This window comes from Colias philodice, chromosome 25 (genome assembly GCF_061535455.1).
Source record: "Colias philodice isolate Cphi_HAF_F1 chromosome 25, ilColPhil1 Martin Lab GWU primary, whole genome shotgun sequence".
In the NCBI taxonomy this organism is placed as follows: Eukaryota; Metazoa; Arthropoda; class Insecta; order Lepidoptera; family Pieridae; genus Colias; species Colias philodice.
In genome coordinates, this window is record NC_143110.1 from 7983957 (window position 1) to 8007178 (window position 23222).

Genomic DNA, 23222 nt, shown 5'->3' on the forward strand with positions numbered 1-23222 from the left:
AAAAGACGGACGCCGTATTACGAACAAACAACGTGAAGCCACCATAGTAAGCTAGCGATCGTGTAAAGACAATAAACACGCACACACTCTCACCATAGTAAGCTAGTCGGCCGCCATTACGTCGTGAACTACCGACTGATTAACTGCGTCACTGTTTCACAAAAAATATTTAAAATGCCGTCTTGCGTGGTTAAATGGTGTCGCAACAGTACAATTTTAAATAACAAAACACAAGGGATTACATTCCACAGGGAAGCAAGTTATTTCTTTTATGTTTTATTGACAAAATTATTACGGCAAAATTTATAGAAAAAAATACAGCCGCCATTGTCATCAACACAGCTGTTGCCATGGCAACATGGCACACACACATGGATGTTTCGCCGCCATTACTAGGCTTCACTCAATGTTTAGGCGATATACCGTCCGTCTTTTTTTATACGTCCATGATACTATCTGTCTCTATTGATGTATTTGTAGAAAAGTTGTCATAAACGACCAATCTCACACTACTGCCTATACTTCATTTCTAAATGCTATAATATCTATAATATTTATAAAAGTAGTATGTATTTCAATATGGTCAATGGATAGCCGGGTCTATGGATAATAGAAATTTTGCACATAATTGTCTGAATAAGCTTGTATAAAACTTCTTATTACTCGGTAACAAGCAAGCGAATCCGCCGGCTGTGAAGCTAGTTAATAAACTTAAATTAACTGTTTGCAGCGTGCAACTCAAAATTTATTCTCTGTATCTATACTAATATTATAAAGAGGAAAAGTTTGTAAGTATGTATGTAAGTATGTATGTATGTATGGTTTTCACGCAAAAACTACTGGACCGATTTCAAAAATTCTTTCACCATTAGAAAGCTGCATCTTTACTGAGCAACATAGGCTATATTGCATTTTCAAAAAAATTAGAGATCCTTACCAAAAATGCAATAATGTAACCCAAGGTGTAAAAAAATCCTCAATAAAACTTCTGTCATCGCGTGCGCTGCGGAATCTATTGAAGATAGAACAAAAAAATGTTCTACGGTATTATAGAATGGATCAATATCTACAAGAAAGTCCGCGATACCATATGTCCATCTTCAATAGTTATGTTACTACAACAACTTTTTTACGTTTTCAAAGTAAATAAAAGTGCCGACAGTAATCAAACCATGTTATCCATACACATATATTAATCCTTATCCCATTAAATGATGTTTTATTATAGACTGTTTCAATACCAGCAAAATGCTTTTTAAATGAAAAGAATTGGATATTCCATTCAAAAGATATAACGAATTTTTAAAAGTGTCAATCTACAGAAAATAGTAGGTATACTGTTCGAGCAGGCCGTAGTGCGGGGGTCACGGAGGAATTCTACCAATATGCGTCTTGACGGAACACAATGGGGTTTTGGTCGGTACTCGGTAGGAATCCGAAATAACCCACGGCCCCACGGGACCGGGTAAAGGTGATTTTCATGTGATTAAAAATTAAACCTATAGTCCGACCTATATAGTAGACTTTTCACTGTAACGATATCGCTATCTATGCGGGTGAAACCGCAGGGCATTGCTAGTAATACATATTTCAATAACATAGTATGAAGTAAGCTGACGGAAAATCTTCGATAGGTATCCTTACATACCTACTTAGCTATAATAGTAGATTTTAAATGTGTCACAGAGTTGTTGCTTTAGATCATATAACATGCTTTGGTGACTAAAATTATTGATATGAACAAATTGAAATGAAATCGAATGGAATGATAGAATACAGTGGATGGTTAAATAAGCATTTATTGTTTGAATTCGTGTCAGATGTGAATCTTTTTTGGCCAGATTTAAAGATGCCAAAATCATCTCCTTACTCCATGACGTGACGGTATTGTTGAAATTTTACTCTCAACGCGCAAGACGTTTCCCTTAAAAAAATAACTATAAAATTAATTTTAACCAACTAGGCAACTATACTCAACATATGTTTGAAATTTTAACTGTAAAAATAACTACCTACTTACTAATTTAGTGATAATCTAGATTAAATATAAATGCGTCATAATATGCGCCGACAATGTAGGTAGGTAATCCTGTTCATTCTACCCTGACAGATTTGAGACAGAGCTCGGAGATAAAAGATCTTTTGTACACGAAGAGCTATTCAAAATTCTCCACAACAAAAGCTACTGAATCGAACCGAAAGCCGAATTTTCAATTTACTAAAAATGTTAGGTTTGTTAATATAAGGGCATAGTACCTACAAACTTTTATGAACTTTGAACAAATTTTCTCAATAATGGCACTTTACAATATTAATGTTCTGAATATTCGTGTCCTTACTATAGTAGCGTGCTTTAGCTTAAAATTATCAATGATTATTGAATATTGCTATTTATTTGAATGAGTGAACTCTGTATCCAGTATTATAAAAAAAATAGTCGTAACTTATAAATACATATCTAACTAAGTCTCTAACTATATATAAACTTACTTTATTAAATTACTTCAGTCTGAAAAAATCATTTGCTATTTGATCAAGGTTGTTGAAATGAAACAAATAATATATTTTAAAACATTTATTTATAAATTATAATATAAAAGCATACAAGACGTTAAAATAACTTAAGAAATGCACAGATTGGTACGTTCCGTTATCGATATAAAACAGACTTCGAATAATACTATTCAATTATATAAAAATATTTTGCACTTTGAGGACAAGTCACATGGCGAATTGACGAGTCACAGTACAATATTTAGTAATTTCGGTCCAATTTGGACGCTTTGGTGTTAAACGCACTTAGCCTCTAATTTCGTTGAAAAAATACGTTTTTTATGAGATTATAAGAACTTTACGCCTCTATTTAATCATGATGTTCATCTTGCGCTAACTCCTCCATATCTTCTTGGTCGAATTCAGTATCGTCTTCAGCGGTCGCTTCCTGGTACTGCTGGTACTCAGACACGAGATCGTTCACGTTGCTCTCAGCTTCATTGAACTCCATCTCGTCCATACCCTCGCCAGTGTACCAATGCAAGAAAGCCTTGCGCCTGAACATAGCCGTAAACTGCTCTGATATCCTCTTGAACAACTCCTGGATCGCTGTCGTATTTCCAATGAATGTGGATGACATTTTTAGACCCTTGGGAGGAATATCGCACACGGCTGTCTTCACATTGTTCGGGATCCATTCAACAAAGAAGCTGCTGTTCTTGTTTTGAATCGAGAGCATCTGCTCGTCCACTTCCTTCATGGACATGCGGCCACGGAAGATGGCGGCCACCGTGAGGTAGCGGCCGTGGCGCGGGTCGCACGCGGCCATCATGTTCTTGGCGTCGAACATCTGCTGGGTGAGTTCGGGCACGGTGAGGGCGCGGTACTGCTGGCTGCCGCGAGATGTGAGCGGCGCGAAGCCGGGCATGAAGAAGTGGAGACGGGGGAACGGAACCATGTTCACGGCCAGCTTGCGGAGATCCGCATTCAGCTGACCGGGGAACCTGAGGCAGGTGGTGACACCGGACATTGTGAGCGATACAAGATGATTCAAGTCTCCATAAGTCGGGTTGGGAACTTTGAGGGTTCTATAGCAGATATCGTAGAGAGCTTCGTTGTCTATGCAGTAGGTTTCGTCTGTGTTTTCGACTAGCTGATGGATGGAGAGGACCGCGTTGTAAGGTTCCACCACGGTGTCTGATACTTTGGGCGAGGGGACAACGGAGTAGGTGTTCATGATTCTATCTGGGTATTCTTCTCTGATTTTGGATATGAGGAGGGTTCCCATGCCGGAGCCGGTGCCACCGCCGAGGGAGTGTGTGAGTTGGAAGCCCTGGAGGCAGTCGCAATTCTCGCACTCCTTGCGGACGACGTCTAGCACGGCGTCCACGAGCTCGGCGCCCTCGGTGTAGTGGCCCTTGGCCCAGTTGTTGCCGGCACCGGACTGGCCGAACACGAAGTTGTCGGGACGGAAGAGCTGGCCGTACGCGCCGGAGCGCACGGCGTCCATGGTGCCGGGCTCCAGGTCGAGGAGGATGGCGCGGGGAACATATTTGCCGCCGTTTTCGGCCGTCGCACCTGCAACGAACGAAATATTGTAGAATTTACTTTATAAATTTGCTAGAAAGGATCCTTGATGTTAAATCAAAAATGTATGAATAAGATAATATCAATAAAGCTCTGAATAACCTAACAATTGTTTTATTCTGATTTTGTAAATTACTGCGGTTTATTAGTATGCGCAATTACGTTGTTTACAACTAATTATTCTATTTCCAAGTAAATTTTAAAGATTTAATAAGTGCTACTTATCAACTAAAAATCTAAAATATCCAGCTGATATTATGTGAAATTAATATTTTCAAATCTATTACAAATTCTACAGTCGAAACACTTAAATAGCTTAGCTAATTGAACATAATTAGATATCTATTAGTATATAAAATATGTAAGACGTGCGTCATCTAATAAATACTGCCATTGAAGAATCCAATTTCAGCAAATAAAAACTAATGCTTTGAAATATGAAACTCGGCTAACAATTTATAATATTTGCTGAATTTCTTTACTGAATTTATTTCTGTAGGTATTTATAAACGTAATAATTAGCTTCCAGAAGTCCCGTTTCTGATTCAACCGTTGAATTTATTGATATAATTGAAACGATTCTAATTACGAATGAAATGTAATAATTAAATTAACATTACGCCATTACACGCTACGGTAAATATCGTGAAGTAGAAAATTACCGAATTTTAGCTCAGAAAATTAGAGTAATTGTTTCTGTTGACTTGTGTACTGTTAGGATGCAGGGTCGTTGAACCCGCCGTCGTAATTAAAGACGGTGCGGGCTTTTTATTGTTCGTCTTTGTTGCTACGTTAAATTGTCTAAGTTTGATGTTGGAAATGCGTTTCAATGCGTTTTTGTGTTGAAACTTTAAGTTCTGAACGCTCATTACCGTTATGAAATATTATACTCGCTGAAATCTGAATAATGCTACGGTAAAATACTGTAAGCTAAATTTTAACGTACATAAAACTTAAATAAATATTTTTTTTCTAAAAATAACATCTATTTATTAATAGTTTCACTTACTGAATTGCAAATAAAATAACGGTTTCTTGGGTATTTTTAGAAATTAAGCACTAACTTATAATTTTTAATTAACTTATAAAATAATTTAACTTTACGACGGCCGGGCCGCGCGCGGCTGGCAGTTGCATCTTCCAACCGCAGGAAACATCAATAAAATTAATAAAAATAGTCTTAATTACGGAGTTAACTTTGAGTCAGTAAGTTAGTCAGTATTTGTATATGTACAGGACAAAGACTAGATAACTTTACTAACAAATTGATAAGATTCAACACTATTTACCAATACAAAACTGATTATAACCTAAACGCATGTTTGCGTCTATCTATATTCGCATGAATGGACAGCGAGCGTACAGTTATCCGTTACCGTTCTACCGATATATTAAAATGCGACAATGAAATATGCTTTGTTTTATTTATAGTTTATCTATGTGCATGGTATTGTTTGATTTTATAACTTGCAAGACGAAGTAAAGAAACAAATTCTAGTAAAGAATTTGTCACAAATTGGAAGATAACTAAGTACGATGTCTATGGTATGAAGATTTTATAGCTTGCAAAGAAAGACCCAGTAAAGACAGAGACTATACTTTGAAATAAATAGTATGATGAAAAAGAATTGTATTTTATTTATTGCAGATTACTGAATAATATGAGAACAAAAACATTCGTAAATTACCTATACCTAGATTTGGTTACGAAGCATGAACAAAATAACAAATCTAAGAACATGACTCAGTTTAGCTTGAGTTATAAATTAATCCGAATTATTTATTAGAATCTGTTTATGGTAAAAATTTTAACTTCCCATCGTAACAAAATACGTTGCACAAATCTGCATTGTAATACGTAATTTAAATACAAAAAAAGCAGATATTTGTATCACTAGCACGCTAATAAAATAAAGAAAAATTATACCAAAGTATATCTACTCACAAGAAGCCTCATTGTAATATACTGAAATCCTCTCTAGTTGAAGGTCGCTTGTCCCTTTGTAAACACCAGTAGGGTCGATGCCGTGCTCCTCAGAAATAATCTCCCAGAACTGCAGACAAAATAATATGTTGAGGAAAACATAACAAACATGATAGGGAGGAAAAATGTTGTTTGTATGAGTGATCGGGTTTTCTGTTATGTATAATTATTATAAATTAAATTCAAATTCAAATTAACTATATTTATTTGCAAGAATGTAGTTAAAAATTATAGTTACTTAAGGGCTTGGTCTAGTAGTGCAAACAAATGCATCCTGTCATCCTATATGTAAATAATACAAATGTACTAAGGGAAAGTTGCTCCACTTAATTTTTAAAAATTAAATCAATCGTATGCATAATTTAATATTCGCAATAAGTACCAAAAATGACAATTTGAAACAATTTTCGTGAAAATTACACCGGGTGATTTTTTTTTATCATTACACAAAATTTGCGAATACTTTCTATTGATATCTTCAACTTCATGTTTATATAACTGATCAACTTTTACAAAGAAATTTGGACGAAACATAAAAAAAAAATAAGCTTTCCATACAAAATGCATAACTCTATACATTTTTTTCGACCTAAGTTTCTTAGTGAAAGTTGTTCAGTTTAACTAATAAAACGGATAAACAAATTTTGTATAAGTATAATAAAAAAAAATGTAATGTTTGTGTTAAAAAATTATAAAATAGAAAAATACGCAAATGAAAACAAAAGATATTTATTTCTGACTAGCTTCCGCCCGCGACTCCGTCCGCGCGGATGTCGGTCTTCGCGTCTTCTACAGATTTATTATATTATGTATAATATATAGATTTATATTGATAAACCTAATAAATCTTTTGCTAGCATTCTGATGCTTTATCGGTTGCACTGGATTTATCTCTTTTTTTTTCAATCGCTTGAATGATATAGGATGGGTCCTTGATGGGCATCAAATGCTGAAGTCTCGAATCAATCAATTCTGACAGTAGGCAATTTATGTAAAATCTTGATAATGGTCCATCATTTTATTTTTTTTTGCCTAAACTTATATATTCTATTTTTAACGAATGATTCACTCCAGTCCAAACAGCAAATAAGCAGACTTCGAGAAGTCTGCTTATTTGTATTTCAAAAGTGTTATTTTTTGCATTGTATTTCAAATATTAATTTTTTTATTTTTAACCGCATCTTCCGCATACATGTCTTTTGCCGGAATTAGACATTTAACTTCTACTAGTCCCATTTTCCCTTTTTGATATGGGAGTGTATAAAGTAATTATTTAGATATTTCTCGTTATACTTTTAAAAAGTTATTATTGTCATTTTGCTCATTAGGTAAAGTAATTTCGATATCAGTTTTAAGTTTTTTGATACCTGCAATAATAACGTCATAATCGCCTGCACATACTTATCGATTACACCCTGTATACAATCCACCATCCACATTCATAATGTTTTCCTGTCCTCCTCTCCTTTACGCTGTTCACCGATACATTTGAAATGAGTAAATCTGCTACCACTGAAGGATGTTTCATTGTGATCAGCAAATTTTCACCACTGTTGTCGATTATTTGTTTTTCATTTTTAATCAGCAATTGGGAATCATCAGTTTTGTTTTTTGCAGATTGGTGATGTACCCTAACAATACGTCGAAAAGGGAAAGCATCAACGAATTATCGTTTTCGTCCTCTTTTTTTATTCTTCGCGTCTCTGTTACTTGTGTTTGTTTAGTTCTCAACACCCACTGAATTTTCTATGTTATTGTGATCTTCCATTACATCTGAGTTTTGATGATGTGATGATAATCCATTCGTTTTAATATTGGTACTTAGAGTTGGTGGACTAAACTAGAAATGGCGGACTAAATTTGTCAGCGCGTCTGTAAGATCAGAATATAAAACCAACATCCTGTATTTAAGTTACAAAATTAATAATCAAACAACATGCCGCTACGTTGAAAATGACTAGAAGAAAAAATTAAAACACCTCGGCATATAATTTTGGAGTAAACAAATCATTTTCCCCGTATGGGGATTTCCCCGGATGAACTTGGGAAGTTCAAGTTCTCAATACAAGTTTATATTATATTTCGTATTTCTCAAACGAAAAATAAACTATATATTATAAGAAAATTTATGAGCTTACTTTAGTTTTAAAGAAATATACATCCCTTTACTGACACCCCGTAAAATAAAGAAATTGTTGCCAATCACCTTTGCAATCTATTTGGTTTCATTAACTTTATGTTCGAAGATAATTTTTTTTCTAGTAGTTACACGCGTATTTTTTTCGTTTATTTTCCATATCGAAATCAAATATTTAAAAATACGAATATTTGCACAAAACTAAGATAAAAATAATCAATTAGCAAAAATATTAAATTTAATGAAGTAGAGCAACTTTCACTTCGGTATGAAGGAAAATCGAGCGTAGAGCACACGTCAGAACGCTCCGGCCCAAGGAGCGCGACTAAAGAAATTCGCTAGGATTTTTCCTAATTATTTTAAATATTTTTTTAATATTTAAAGAATTATCAAAATTAAAAAAAAAAATTTTTTAAAGGATTAATACTCATTGGTCTTCAACCAACTCGAATAAATTAATGGAAAAAATAACTTTTAGCAGTATTTATCAATAGATTTTGTAAGGCAAAAAATGGGAAATTTAATGAATTTATAACGTTCTAATTAGGAAAATCATAAGTTTTTCGGCAATTGTATTCAGCAGTTTTTAATAACGACTATATAAGGATAATAATGCGCTGATCAGATTGTATAAATTGTAATCGGTTGCAACGTAGTGAGTGCACAAACTTAGCTCGAAATGTCTTTGGGGGAAAGAGACTTATCTTGAAGGCCTGATTAAGGTAACATAAAGTAACTTTATAAATGTGAAAAAATTCACGCGCATTGCGTATATAACACTAATTGATAAACAAGAAAAAAAAATTCAGTTTATCATTTCATTAACCGGGAAAAAATTGTCAAATAACTTGTTGAAAACGCAATTTTGCTAGACTGCAGCCTTAATGATCTAAGAGATGTTTTAATTACAATATTATGTGGCTAATACATTCTACCCATCGATTGGGTGTGCAAATATTAATATTAGCTGTGAGATAGGTATGTCTTATATTTAGATCATTACTTAATGATCTAAGGTCTTATAACATGTTTTGATCATATAAGTATGTATTTATATTCATGTATGACTGCTAATTCGTCAATATAAACCTATTTCTGATGAATTACAATCGATAGAAAATCGCCATCATTTTGTTGTGTGCAACCTAACTTTTTCCTGATGATTTTAATTTATTCTTGTAAAATTATGACTCTATTTTTTTAATTTGATTGAACGTGAAATAGAAAAAAAGATTCAATTTGAAAAAATAATTTGGAAAATCCAAAAGTGCACGCCTCTTAATTTTTTTTTAATAAATATTTATTAATTATTATTTTTGTTTATTTAATAACAATTAAACCACATCGAATCAGACCCTGAAAAATGAAAGGGTTCTATTCCTGAGCATACTCAAGCGTAAGAGAAAAAAAAAAGACTCGATTAGTAAAGTATTTCGGTCGCTATCGTGTTAACAAGAAAAAGGATCCGCACATACAGACACACGGACGTCCAAGACAGAACTTTTTTAAACTGTTTTTTAACTAGTTTAAATAACAAAAATGACATCAAAAATATCATGAACGTTAAAAATAGTGTTTTTTCTTAATATGTGTGTGTATGTATTATCTTACAAGTGCAATGTATGATACATAAAGACATTTTAAGTTTGAAAAATCAGATGTTTTGCGCGAAGTGACAGTAGTACCCACCTCAACGCTTCGCTTATGAGGCGTGCAATAAATGTATGCTACTAAGTACTAAGTAATCAATAGGAACAGCAACGAAAATATGTTGTAAAATGTCCCTTTTTTAGAGCAGACGAAGTTTCGTGTTTCAGCTAGTTTAATATAAAAGCAATCGATTGTCCCACAGGCCACAAGTGAGTACATTCACCCATAATGACAGTAATTACATACCGAACAAATAGATGCCACCGATAGCCCGTTTTGGCCTTCCTGTCCCAGTTATTTAATAACTGTATTGAATTTTTTTATTCGTTTCTAGTAAAATGAAGTGTTTTATGGAAACACAAAAAATGGACACTTATTTCATTTGTGTTTTGTTAGTTTATTTATCGTTGCAGTAATTTATTGTGGCCATAATGATATGATGAACTGACTTGGCAAAAAAATTGTCTGGTCTGGAATAACATGTAGCTAAAGTTTTTAATCTGTGGTTTCATTTTCATAGTAAATGTGTATGTAAATGTAAGTCGATAACGTTGTGATATTTCATATAATAACTAGCGGCCCGCCCCCCAAATTTCATGAGAATCGGTCCACCCGTTTCGGAGGAGTATGCAGACTAACATTGTGACACGAGAATTTTATATATAAGAAGATAATATTAGGTACATATAATATAAATCAACTTTTTTTTTCGTCCAAAAGTAAGCAAGTCTTGGGGTAGTTGAACTTTAATCGCAATTGATAAGATTAAGAAATTAGCCGAATGAGTTGAGATGAGCTGTCATCGTTCATTCAATCTCGTTCAATTTACATTCATTGTGCTTTAGATTACTAATATAGGTATGTACTAGCTTTGGACCGCGGCTTTTCACGTTTACTGGTTAAAAAGTTCTTATTTATGCAAAATCTATATTATACCAAATCTATACCTTGGTATATTTAATAATAATTTATTCAGCTGTTTTGATAATTATTTTAATGTGGGTAGATAACAATTATTTAAATGACAATAAATTTTTCATTGCGTAGGTATATTATGAATTATTAAAACACAGTAAAATACCAGCACCGAACCTAAATTCCTCAATAATCTATGGTTATATCGACCATAGATTATCTTTTAACTCAAACTTACTATCAAACCTAATTTTAAAATGCTTTCGCAAACGATACAGGAAGGCAGATATCACCTCATACGTAAAGGCGTCGTTTTACGGACGTATTACCGGTTTTAGAGGAAGGATCTTGTTACTTCGTAGGAAGTTGTGGCTAATGTGACTCCTACCGCTTTGTTAGGAAGTAGCTGTGGTTAGGCCTTTGGAATAGGTGATAGTCATAGAGAACAGAGGTTAAAGGATTGGTTATTGGCGATATTACATAAACTATAGAGTTAAAAATAGTTCGATATTGTTTGTAAAATCTTTCAGAGATATGCTTTCATTGAAATTAGAAAAATTGGAAATATGAGACCACCACGCTGCGCGCTGCCGGAACTTTACATCCGCAATAGTTAAAAGATTTGCTGTTATATAGGTACGACAAAATAAATCTAATCAATCTTTCTTGGATATAGGTAGGTGTATTTTATTGAAGTGAAACTTCTTTATCGTGGTAGGAAAAAAATTTAGTGTGACACTTTTTCGTTAGGTACGCGTGACAATTTTGCGTTACGCGCCATCTTTTTCTTACGTAAGAAAAAGATGAAGTGGTAACTCGTGATTCGATGTATTTCTGTAAAGTTGAATATATGTAGGTATATGTAACTTAACAAGTAAATTATTTTTTGAAAAATAAGGTCCTAAAGAAGTTTCACTTCTTACATGTGTACACTAGTACACGCACACATTTTTTGGTTTTACTAATTACTATCAGATTAATATAATGATATCTAGGTACTATTCGAATACACTTACTTACTCAAGAGTTTAATGAATATGAAAGTAAAATACGCAATCGCACAGTATGTATTACATATTTTATGATTTTTATGTTTATTGTTGTGTGTTTGTATGTGTTGAAAAATATGCTTTCTTTCTTTGTTTATAAAAAAACACCGCTAAATAGGTGAATATCAAATATTCTGAGCATGCGTCAGCCCGTCTAGGTTTTCAGACAACATGGCGCCCAACTGTAATTAGGGGGAGTGGACCACGTAATTCAATACTAGCGGGAAATGGAATCGATAGCCGTCCTTATCGATTTTAATTTTTATCGATATAACAATAAAACCCATATATGATTAATGAAGGTAAAATTGTCGCATCGGAAATATGTACCTACCAAAAAATTGGAAGAATGAGATTTGGCGAGTGGAGAAAGTTATTTTGAAAGAAGTTCGATTACATTAACTTTCTTTCATCTTTCTGGAATATTTTTATAAAAAGGTTTTTAACATACTTTAAAGAAGAATGTTGACAAAGTCTTTCAATACAATGAGATGTTGATTCAACATCGTGATTAACGATAATTATTTATTAAAAACAATAAGGACTGTTTACATAATATGACAAAATAATAAAACAAATAGTTATTTCATTTGATTAATCGATTCCACTGTAATCTTATAAATTACCAAGTAAAAATTACTAAAAAATGTGCTTAGTCACCTAGTAGTCGGCTACTAAAATAGCAACCAATAAAAACTTCCTTCCTTTTAAGCCAGTTAAATATTGAAAATACATCGAATTGTTAGTGCAGTGACGAATCCAAGTTATTTCAGTGAAACCTCGGGAGACAAAGCATTCCTTTTCTGTAGCACGCCGCCTGCCATATTGAAAATAGAAACTTTTTCTTATTGCATCGCTGTGCTCGCATCCGTTGCACTTTATTTTTGGTATCTCCCACTTTGAGTTAAATATACATGTAAAATTAATAATTGTTTTATTTTGTCCTGCCTTCGAAGTATCCTTTGGTTTAAATATGTCAAAATCTGTGTATTTAAACCTTAATTTAAACTGATGATATCTACTAATCATGAGATAAGGTAGTTTTAAGTTTAAATTGCATTGCAATTCTTTCTTTGAAAAGTTGATGTGATCTTTCACATCTACTATAGACAGAATTCTTAATATAATTAAAAGAACATTTCAATATCTTTCAATATCTTTCTACTGTCCATAACATATGTATCTATATAACCAAGAAGCGCAACTCAGGGTCCCAAGACACAAGTATTTCACTTAGTTTGGGACCCACTGTCGTACATTAATTGTAAATCATATAATGGACAAATAAATTTATTTCATTTCATTTCATTTTCATTTCAATACATTTTCAGAGATATTCTAGCTCTTTTCTTCAATACATTTTCTAGATTTATAGATTAAAATATTCGAAGCAAGGCCGTATTGCATAAGGTATTCTTCGATCACTTCCTTGAGGTTGTTACCCTATACCTAAAAATTTTGCAACCAAGGTTAGCTGAGTCAAATAGACAAAAACTGCATAGACTATATAGAAGGTTTTAATTACATTTGGCAAAAACTTGTTATTAACCAGTATATAGAATGTTAATTATAGTTCTCATTGATACAACAATATTAAAATTAACAAGTTTAATACCAGAAGTAGACCCGTTCGTTTGAGAAATTTTAAATTTAAATTGTTCTCAGAAATCGTATCAAATAGGTTTTAAAGAATTAGTTTTAAAAATAACAATAAATTAAAAGCGGCACCTATTTCCAGGGATAAAAAATAATGAATCAAGCATCTTGAAAAAGTCACTAAGGTATCTACTAATAAGTCATCCTATTTCTAATAACACGTTTAAATATTATTGTTACACGAAGTTTGTTTTTATATGTACATAAAATAAACATTGTCTATGGTAATTAAAAATAGCTACTCTGTGCTCTATACGTCATCACCAATCACCATCTGTTGTTTGGGTACAAGCACTTCCTGAAGGTGCTTCACCCACATGTTTCAGATTAATTTTCGATAGTTTAACGTGTTTATGGGGAGCGATAACCTATTTTGTTTACTTGCGAATCTATTTACTCTGTGGAACTACCCAAGGAACTACCTATAGACATGTCAAAGCGTGCGTTTGTCAAAAATATACATTGTCTATGTTTTATGAGATGTAAATCCGTTCATAAATATGAAATTATCAAACAAGCGAAATGTTTGGTCTAATTGTTATTTTTTGAACTCACACTATATTCAAAATTTATTTCTAAAATATGTATGTATTCTTAAATTGATAAGCGATGTTATGATATGAGTAATTGATACAATTAAAAAACGTTACATCCTAAATTCTGAAAAGAAAGCTTTTATCCACCAATTTTCTAAAAGGTTTTCTTTAATAGGTAAATCGCTTGCGGAAGGAAAACATTAATCTCAATTGGATTATAATATAATAAAAATTTAAATACATACTTAAGTACTTAAAATTCGTTTTCCATCATCATAAAATATACAAAATTAATATTGATATTAATTCTGTGAAACATAATATCCTTATTATGATATTGTAAAATAAATGTTATAAAACAATATAATAACAAGAAATTACTCAAATAAACCAGTGAGAATCGATAAATGTTTTCAAATATTTATAAAACAATTATGCGAGTTGTAATAACATCGATAAAATGTGAAGATAAATTTCAAATCCCTATCTCGTCCGTGATAGGTGAGAAACTTCTATACCTACTATTATTAATTATTATATTACGTCCTAAAAAGTTCGAAAAATATGTAGGTAATACATTGATGTATTATCATTTAGGACAGAGGTAAGGGTAAATTCAGAGTTACATTAAAATTCTTGGAGAAATTTTTACTCTTCAGGCTTATCTTCAGGTGTGCATAAAATAATAAAAAATGCTGCTCGTCTATTTTTCCTATTATTAAAAAAGTGTTAGTACGAGATATAAAACCACATTTTCAAATTTCAGTCCTAGAATTGCATTTACATAGTTTTATATAAAACCGCAACCGGAAAAATGCAATCGACATTCAGGTAACGAAAAAAAAACAAAATCGCAGACAGATTAGCCAGCGCCATTATCGTGCTTTCGGTCATCGACCTCCTGCATAGACTACAGAGTATAGATGTTTTATTAACGGCCAGATTTATTACAACCAAATAGGTTTACTATCGTAGTTGGCTTTTAATTAAACATTTAGGTAAACGAGAACATCTAGATTTAGAGATGGATTTTAAATGAGATTTAACTGTTCGGTTTTTTTGTTTATTTTACTGAAATAGAAGTTAGAAACGATGAGGAAAAATAGAATGTTCAATTAGATAAAATTGTTATTAATATATTATTATTGGACACGAAAAGAGGATATAAGAGACGGGAAAGGAAAATCAAAAATAATAATTATCTAGGTACCTACATGACATTTATAATATATTCAAACGGAGGAAAAATTATTTTTGGATTTATTTGTTTATGAATTTGTATTAAGCATTAGTCGAACATATTGTTGTTATTTTCCTTCCGTATAAAACAAATCATCGGCAACTTTAAAATATAAAAACCTGTAAATAATTATTTACAAAACTAGCTATAGGTATATGATTCCCGGTGTAGTCATCAATGAGGTAGGTATGTTTCATTTCGTAAAATGTACACAAACGTAATATCTAATCCCATTTCTCTTGGACAATTTCTAGAAATCAATGTAATCTAATCTCTTACTTGGCTAACAAATAAAATTTCCCGGGAACAATCGTGATATTATGACTTTGTTTCGTCGTGATTCAAGTCCGCTATCGTGGATAAATAGATTTCCAAGAAGGTTTGACTAATACAAAACCTTTCTTTGTCTAGACACTGGATAGTGTAATTGACAGCTTGTCTATGATTTCATTTCATTTGAAATAAGAATTCAAAATATTAGGGAAAATATTGAATTACGTAATTACAAAGTTGCAGTGTAACTACAGTGAATCCCTATTAATTAACCTTTAATAAAATGCCTACTATTGCAAATATGTAAAAGAGAAATACGCGTACATCTTTAATTCATGTAAACACATTAGTGTTACAAGTACATCGTACAATTATAAGAAAATATTTACATTCCAAAGTGTCAAGTGTCAACCATCACTTTTGAATAAGCGCCCCTGTCCGTAATCCATAAATAAACCGCTCGAAGTATACATAAAATATTGTATCCTTTCACAATTTATTTTTGTTTACCACCACCGAGATGCAGACAATTAATGTTTCTAAGGGCCGATTTTTCAATGCTTGGATAAAACTTATTCGTCGAATAATGTATGAAACTACCATTTTAAAAACGTATTCTAATTGCCCGTATTTGACAGTTTACGTGACATTTTAATATTATCGTGTAATACTTTATTGGACGGATAAGTTTTATCCAAGCATTGAAAAATCGGCCCTTATAGAAATAAAATCTTTGACATCGCCTCACAAGACATAAGTAATAAAAAAATGTATACGTGCATTGTGTAGTCGCCCACCCCTTGATTGACATCAAAAATAAAACTAGGTGCTGAAATTAGAATTTATTAAATGCTGTACAACAATGGCTTTGCTTTTACGTATTATACCTAGCTGCGTGTACACCACTTGACAATTACCTAATATCTAGCCTGAATAGAACTTAAATGCTGTTCACGAACAATTAAAAATTAGGGAGAGGGTTCCAACCTCATTGTTCTGATCGTTGCTAGATTAAACGCAAAAAGGGTGGTGCACACAATGCCCTAAACTCCAAGCTTCATCCTAATAAGCGCTAACACGAGGGTAATCTAGATATCCTAATTGGGCGCAAATTAAAACGTTAAAATTCCATAATAAGCTGTCATCCCGATTTGGCGGTATTATTCCAAGGCCGGATATTTGTCACAGACAATCAAATATGGCTGGCCAGACGCCATTGGGCCCGTAATGACGTATTCGACGCACGCATGCCCACTTCCACGCGTGAATCATAAACTATTGTTCGAACGTTACTTTTTTAATTTTTGATTATCAAAGACAATGGCTGACTTAATTCGTTTTGACAATGCATCGCGTCAATTTTTATTTAATTGGTAGTGAAAATTTTATACGAGAAATTACATTGTAGGAAGGAAAATTATGACGAATGATTTATTTTTTAATACTGATAAAATGTCATACATTACCCGCATGCATTATCGACTGTCGTACTATAAACAACTGTTATTTCGAATAAAATGTATGAATTTCAGAATAAAATCTATCTCTTTATCTATGAATAATCCTTTCTGAAAAATTACCAAAAAATTCACTAAAATAATATTTTTTATTAACTAATAATCGAATAGCTAACACAAACCAGATATCCTAGTTGCAACAAGTAACAGATACCAGTCAATAATGTTAGTATCTTTGATGTTTTTTGCAAGAATTTGAACAAAACATCTGTCGTGAAGGTCGCAGTAAGCAATCGAGACGGGAACACTTTTTGTGCACGCTTCGCTTGGTTTGTATGAAATAAAGACATTTATATGCTAAATAGATGTATTGATATCCAATAATTTTGTTTTGATTTTAGTTTTATCAACGTCTTTACTGATATAATATTACTTTTGATTATAGTATTTGGTACTATGTAAGTAAACGTAGGTACCTAGAAAAGATTCGATTTTGTGTACCTATCTTTAAAAACTGATTTATGATGGTCTTATCTATGGTCAAAAGAGTAATGGTTTTTTTGCGAAAAATATGATGTTAAAAATTACACATAATATTTTGTTAGTCATACTTAGTATAAAACATATTTTACGTCGAAAGACGATAACTCATAAACTTTGTTTATGTTTATGATAAGGGAACAGCGATACTTTTATCAAATTTACAAAGAGCAGTTTGTTCAAAAGTTTTCTGCACGTTTCATGTTATGTTACTGTAACAAACTTTCTAACCCTGTTCTGGGTTGCAGAAGTGAAAAACTATTAACACATTTTATGTTTTTAACTAAGAAAGAAAGAAAGAAAGAAAATACATTTATTCTAACTAGGTACTTTAAGTACTTATTGATTTAGTTTTTGTTTGAATTTGTTTTACTTTGTTATTACTAACATATTTTTTAATAATCCTTTTGCTCTTTTAGATGAATCAAGCAACATAAACACTTACCTACCTGTTAGGATACTGCATTTTTTGCAATCTATGGCTCATTCAACAGTTTAAAAATAGAACCACATTAAACAGAAATTAACCATCTTTGAACTTCGAACTGGCCACTATCGCTAACGATAAAAAAGTATTCCATTGTGACATTCGAAATTCGAATTCTGAAATTTGAATCGGCGGCCGTTAACGGTCACTCCTATAATAATAGCTTGACAGTTAACAGTTGAACCGTGGGGCAATTACGGGTAAGTAGCGGTTTCTCTCATTACGTGTGAGAAAGAATTAATTCACCTGGTTAAGAATGACCGATTAGATAGTGGGAAGATTATCCATGGAATAGCAATCGTATTTTACTTATACTATTTTATGAAATTCAACGAAAAGAAAGTAAATAAAGAAGTGTTTTACGCAAAAAGGTGCTATTGACCAAAAAATAAATATCAGATAAATGCAAGACGCAGCCTATGTTATAAATAGCTACAGTATAAAAATACATTGATTATTTGTTATTTCTTCGTACACCTGTTTGTGACAGATGTCAAAAAGTGATATTGTCTAGAAATTCAATATTATTATGTCAGGTAGCAAATAAAAAAGTACATAATGCGAATGATAAAATAAAGAGGAAGCTTATTACAATGTGTTCAGAAATGAGGATAATATTATTAACAATTTAGATCAATAAGGAATAAGGATGCCTTTGCTGGAAAAATTTGGATCAGAAGTTAGAACTAAACCAAGCAAGTTGATTTTGTCGTTCAGTTTCAGTTTACGATCAAAATAGATAGGTACAATGAAAAGTGTACAATAAATAAGTATAATTTTAATAAAGTATTTCGCATTTTAATGAAATGCTCATTATAGTTCCTGTTGGCTATGTCTCATTTTTCTTAAATCAACAAATTCAGGAAAATATATTCTTTTTATTTTTTCAGTTTGGAGAACTGGTCAATTCGCCTGGTTGATACGATTGCCTAAAACTATCATATACCACAGGTCCTGTAAATGTGAAATAATACGTAAAACAAGCCATACGGTCCCCAATTGCTACGGATTCTTTACCCTTCCAATTTAAATACGAAACCCTATAAATGGCGATATAATAACAGCTCATCAACTTTCGCTAGACTTACTGTCCAATAATTATCAGATGTTAGATTGAACCGAAAAATTGTAACCGTGCAACGAGAAAGTATGCCGTGCCTCTGTGCTCTGATAAAAACTAAAAAGCGTACAATCACGCCTGTAACACTTAGATTAATAAAAAGTAAGGAAAAAAATATCTAACTTTCATTTCATTTTTGTGAAAATGCGCTAGTTTTTGTCATAATTTACATAGAAAGACGTTCTAATATTTTTTAGCGTTGCAAGTCATCCTTTTTTCATATTTTTTGACGTTGCAATGATTTTAAGAAATAGGTATATCTCGCCGTCTGCATTCATTTCCTCTGCTAGTAAAGGTAATGTTAATAAATTAAGCACTTTACATGGAATATAAAAATAAGCAAACTAGAAATGAAGTCGATGAACTTGCGGTTCCAATAAGGGAAAAATAAATTTGTAAGATAGGCACCTAGTCTACATCTGCCGACCCAACGCCATTTAATATTCTCTCTGTACTAGAATGTCCCGACAAGACGAATTTTGTTATAAATTCCAATTCCCGTCACGACATGAAATGTTAATGGAATCGGGAATCAGGGTTAGGACAGAAATTTTTTCTATTACTTAGAAAAAAAAAATATTTTGACATCAAAAGTGATAGACAATATTGGAATTCAAATTAGAATTATCTGTGGTCAAAAATGTTGAAAAATCTACAAAAAGAAGAAGAAAATGAATGCTAAGAAAAGTCATGGAGACTCTTATATGTTTGAGTAAAATTAAACTTATTATTTTGTAGCCAAAAAATATTTTATAGACTGTAAGTGCCCTAGTAAGTTCCCTTGCCATCAATCAAAGTCAAAATATGGTCAAAATAGGTCCTTCACAAGGGGTCATAACATAACCATTATGGACCATAAACAACTTTTAATATTATGATAGAGATTTTTTATTTCATTATGAAATTGTTCACCAGTAATGGTGATAAATAGATACATGTGCAATCAAATCGTATTTTTGAAACCTCATAGTACAACAAAAGTTTCAAGTTTATTCATGAAAAAATATTATATGACACATTTTTACAGATTTCAGTAGTAACCAGTAGTAACAATAAATACTTACTTCTAAAGCTGTAATTCTTATTTTTACAAGTTTTTAATAGCTGATCTTTATTCATCTTTCATCTTATATTATATTCCTAACTACCACACAACGCACTATTCAATTGTCACTTAATACATTTATTGTAATTCGTACTGTCATCATTTTATAGAGAACAAAAATAATCATATTTCATCACTCGTGCATAAACTAGAAACGTGGCGGAAGTCATATTTTTTTATTTGAAATACGAGAACAAAGCTATGGTATGGATAAGTCAATAACCGCCTTCTGACTTTTTATTGTAATATGCAACACAATACTTCATGTACTATCAATTTCAGATTATTTTTTTTAATTTAGAAGAAACTGTCAACTAACAATTTAAAAAAATAACTGTCACTTACTTTGGCGCCAATCTGGTTTCCGCACTGTCCGGCTTGCAGGTGCACTATTTCCCTCATATTTCTTTATTTAAATTTTTAACTAAGTTTGAACTTTTATCACGCAACAGCCTACCGTCTCACTGACCGGCTGATGTGCGAGTGAAGCGGGAACGACTTGGTGAATGGGAACGAACGAATGACGTCGATGGGGTGCTAATGTGCAAGCTGCAAAAAATGTACCGGTGTACGGGGTATTGTGAACGTTTTTCATTGAATTATGACTATTCGAGATATGTGATAAGAGATTTGTGATTTGTAATGTTTTTGATCATAATTCGGTACGCAATAATTGGGAATTTGCTTTTATTATCGCCCAATAATTATAAAATAATTTGTTTTTTATTATGACGACACTAATTTAAATTTCAAAATCTGTTAAATAAAAAATATGACAGATGATGCACTATACTTCTACTTGCTGTCAAATATAACATCTTATTTTTTAGCAAGATAAATTGAAACAAACATAATGTCGTCGCAATGGTTGTTACAATCTTTTCATCTTAAAATCTTGTCTTGTGACACTATACAAACAATCAAACAGCTTTTGGATGTCAGAAAAAACAGTGTAAAAAGTAAGAATTTTTTATTAAAATATGGGGAAAGTGAAGATATACATCTGGCAACACCAATGAATCATCGCAAGTTCGCCGGCCGGCGGTCGCCGATAACAAGACGTTGAATTAATTCAAGGACCGTCTATCAGCAATAGCTTCTTTCTTTCACTTAGAAAGCGCTTGACAGTATCAATGCGTGTAATTAATTGACTGTTATTAGCCAGTGTTGCTATCTTAAATATATGTAAGTATCAGCCATTAGGTAAACAATCAAATGATAATTCAAAAGTTACCTCTACAAATAACTAGGATGTTTTTAAAAGTTTTTCAGGTATTTTTTATCAGGTATTTATAATTAAAAGAACGTAGGTACTGTCATAGTAATATAATATCAGTGGTACTGTTCATATGGAATTATTGTTTTTAATACAAATTTTCCTATAAATGTCCTTTTCAGTTAATAATTATCAAAGTATACATTTTTATATACAAGTTACATGTAAAACTTATTTACTTTGCGACTCAGACCAATAAATATTTTAATGGTCTGTACTCTGTACTCTAGGGAACGTCGGATAAAATCCTAAAATGTTATATGTATGTACGCTTCTAACTATTCAGTTATCAAAATATACCCGTTCCTACATATTGCACGCCTCATAAGCGAAGCGTTGAGGTGGGTACTACTGTCACTTCGCGCAAAACATCTGATTTTTCAAACTTAAAATGTCTTTATGTATCATACATTGCACTTGTAAGATAATACATACACACACATATTAAGAAAAAACACTATTTTTAACGTTCATGATATTTTTGATGTCATTTTTGTTATTTAAACTAGTTAAAAAACAGTTTAAAAAAGTTCTGTCTTGGACGTCCGTGTGTCTGTATGTGCGGATCCTTTTTCTTGTTAACACGATAGCGACCGAAATACTTTACTAATCGAGTCTTTTTTTTTCTCTTACGCTTGAGTATGCTCAGGAATAGAACCCTTTCATTTTTCAGGGTCTGATTCGATGTGGTTTAATTGTTATTAAATAAACAAAAATAATAATTAATAAATATTTATTAAAAAAAAATTATGAGGCGTGCACTTTTGGATTTTCCAAATTATTTTTATTTTTACACATCTAAACTAGTAATTTGTTTGTTTGTTTGAACGCACTCAGGAACTACTGGTCTGATTTGTAAAATTCTTTCAGTATAAGATAGCCCTTCCATCGAGGAAGGCTATATATTATCACGCTAAGGCCTAAGACCAACAGGAGCGGAGCCACGCGGGTGAAACCGCGGAGCGCAGCTAGTTTTTAATAAGTATACAATAATGAATTATACACATTTTTACTTAACAGCATACCTACTTTTAATACAAATGCGAAAATAGACATTTTCTCTTTAAATTCACATATTACGAATGTCTACATTTGACTATACAATATATATTTTAGATACCTAATTAAAGGACAGTTAGGGCTGACGTTATTAACAACGGACCAACTAACCTCACTTTATAAGTTTATAGTTATTATAGTTACAGCTAATGGCTATAGGGGCTGTCTACGATTTGTTATTTTAGTGGTGATTAAAATCACAGTACGTTAATTATATGTACTAAGTTTAGGTAATTTTTACATACATTTTAAATATTATGTAAAACGTAAACGTAAACTTGATGCCCAACGTATAATTCTCAGGAATAAATACTAATACAGCGGTTTCAAATTAGCAACATACGAAAAACCAAATTTAAATCAATATTCACACATTTAGTACAAAATTGTTAGAATATAATGTTAGTATATTATAAAATTTACAATAGACATTTTGCCCATAATTTTTCACAAGCAAATATTCATAGACACACAATTGCTACCTATCTAAAAAGAAAAAAAAATGTGTGCGTGTAGTACACACGTTTCAAAAAATTATTTACTATATGCAACTTTACAGAAATACGTCGAATCACGCGTGGTAGGGATAAGAAAAAGATGGCGCGTAACGGAAAAATGTCACGCGTAACGAAAAAATGTTACTCAATTTTTTTCCAAC

At 32.1% G+C, this 23222-nt stretch overlaps 1 protein-coding gene across 1 annotated transcript; it reads right to left on the bottom strand.

The window, feature by feature from the left end:
- Window positions 1–2560: 2560 nt before the first annotated feature.
- LOC149477525 (tubulin beta-1 chain-like) lies at window positions 2561–20737 on the bottom strand. Its single transcript, XM_089710975.1, has 3 exons — window positions 20575–20737; window positions 6026–6134; window positions 2561–4071 (listed from the first exon to the last, which is right to left on the bottom strand). Exons 1-3 carry the CDS (start codon window positions 20629–20631, stop codon window positions 2864–2866), a joined length of 1374 nt encoding a protein of 457 aa, XP_089567101.1. The 5' UTR covers window positions 20632–20737; the 3' UTR covers window positions 2561–2863.
- Between the last annotated feature and the right edge of the window lie 2485 nt (window positions 20738–23222).

Bases quoted from the DNA above. Each gene is read 5' to 3' on its own strand.
- LOC149477525 (XM_089710975.1), bottom strand. From the start codon at position 20,631: ATGAGGGAAATAGTGCACCTGCAAGCCGGACAGTGCGGAAACCAGATT. The intron at 6,135-20,574 runs GTAAGTGACAGT...TTTTGTCTGCAG, and splicing joins GAAACCAGATTGGCGCCAAA to TTCTGGGAGATTATTTCTGA. The intron at 4,072-6,025 runs GTGAGTAGATAT...CGTTCGTTGCAG, and splicing joins ATATTACAATGAGGCTTCTT to GTGCGACGGCCGAAAACGGC.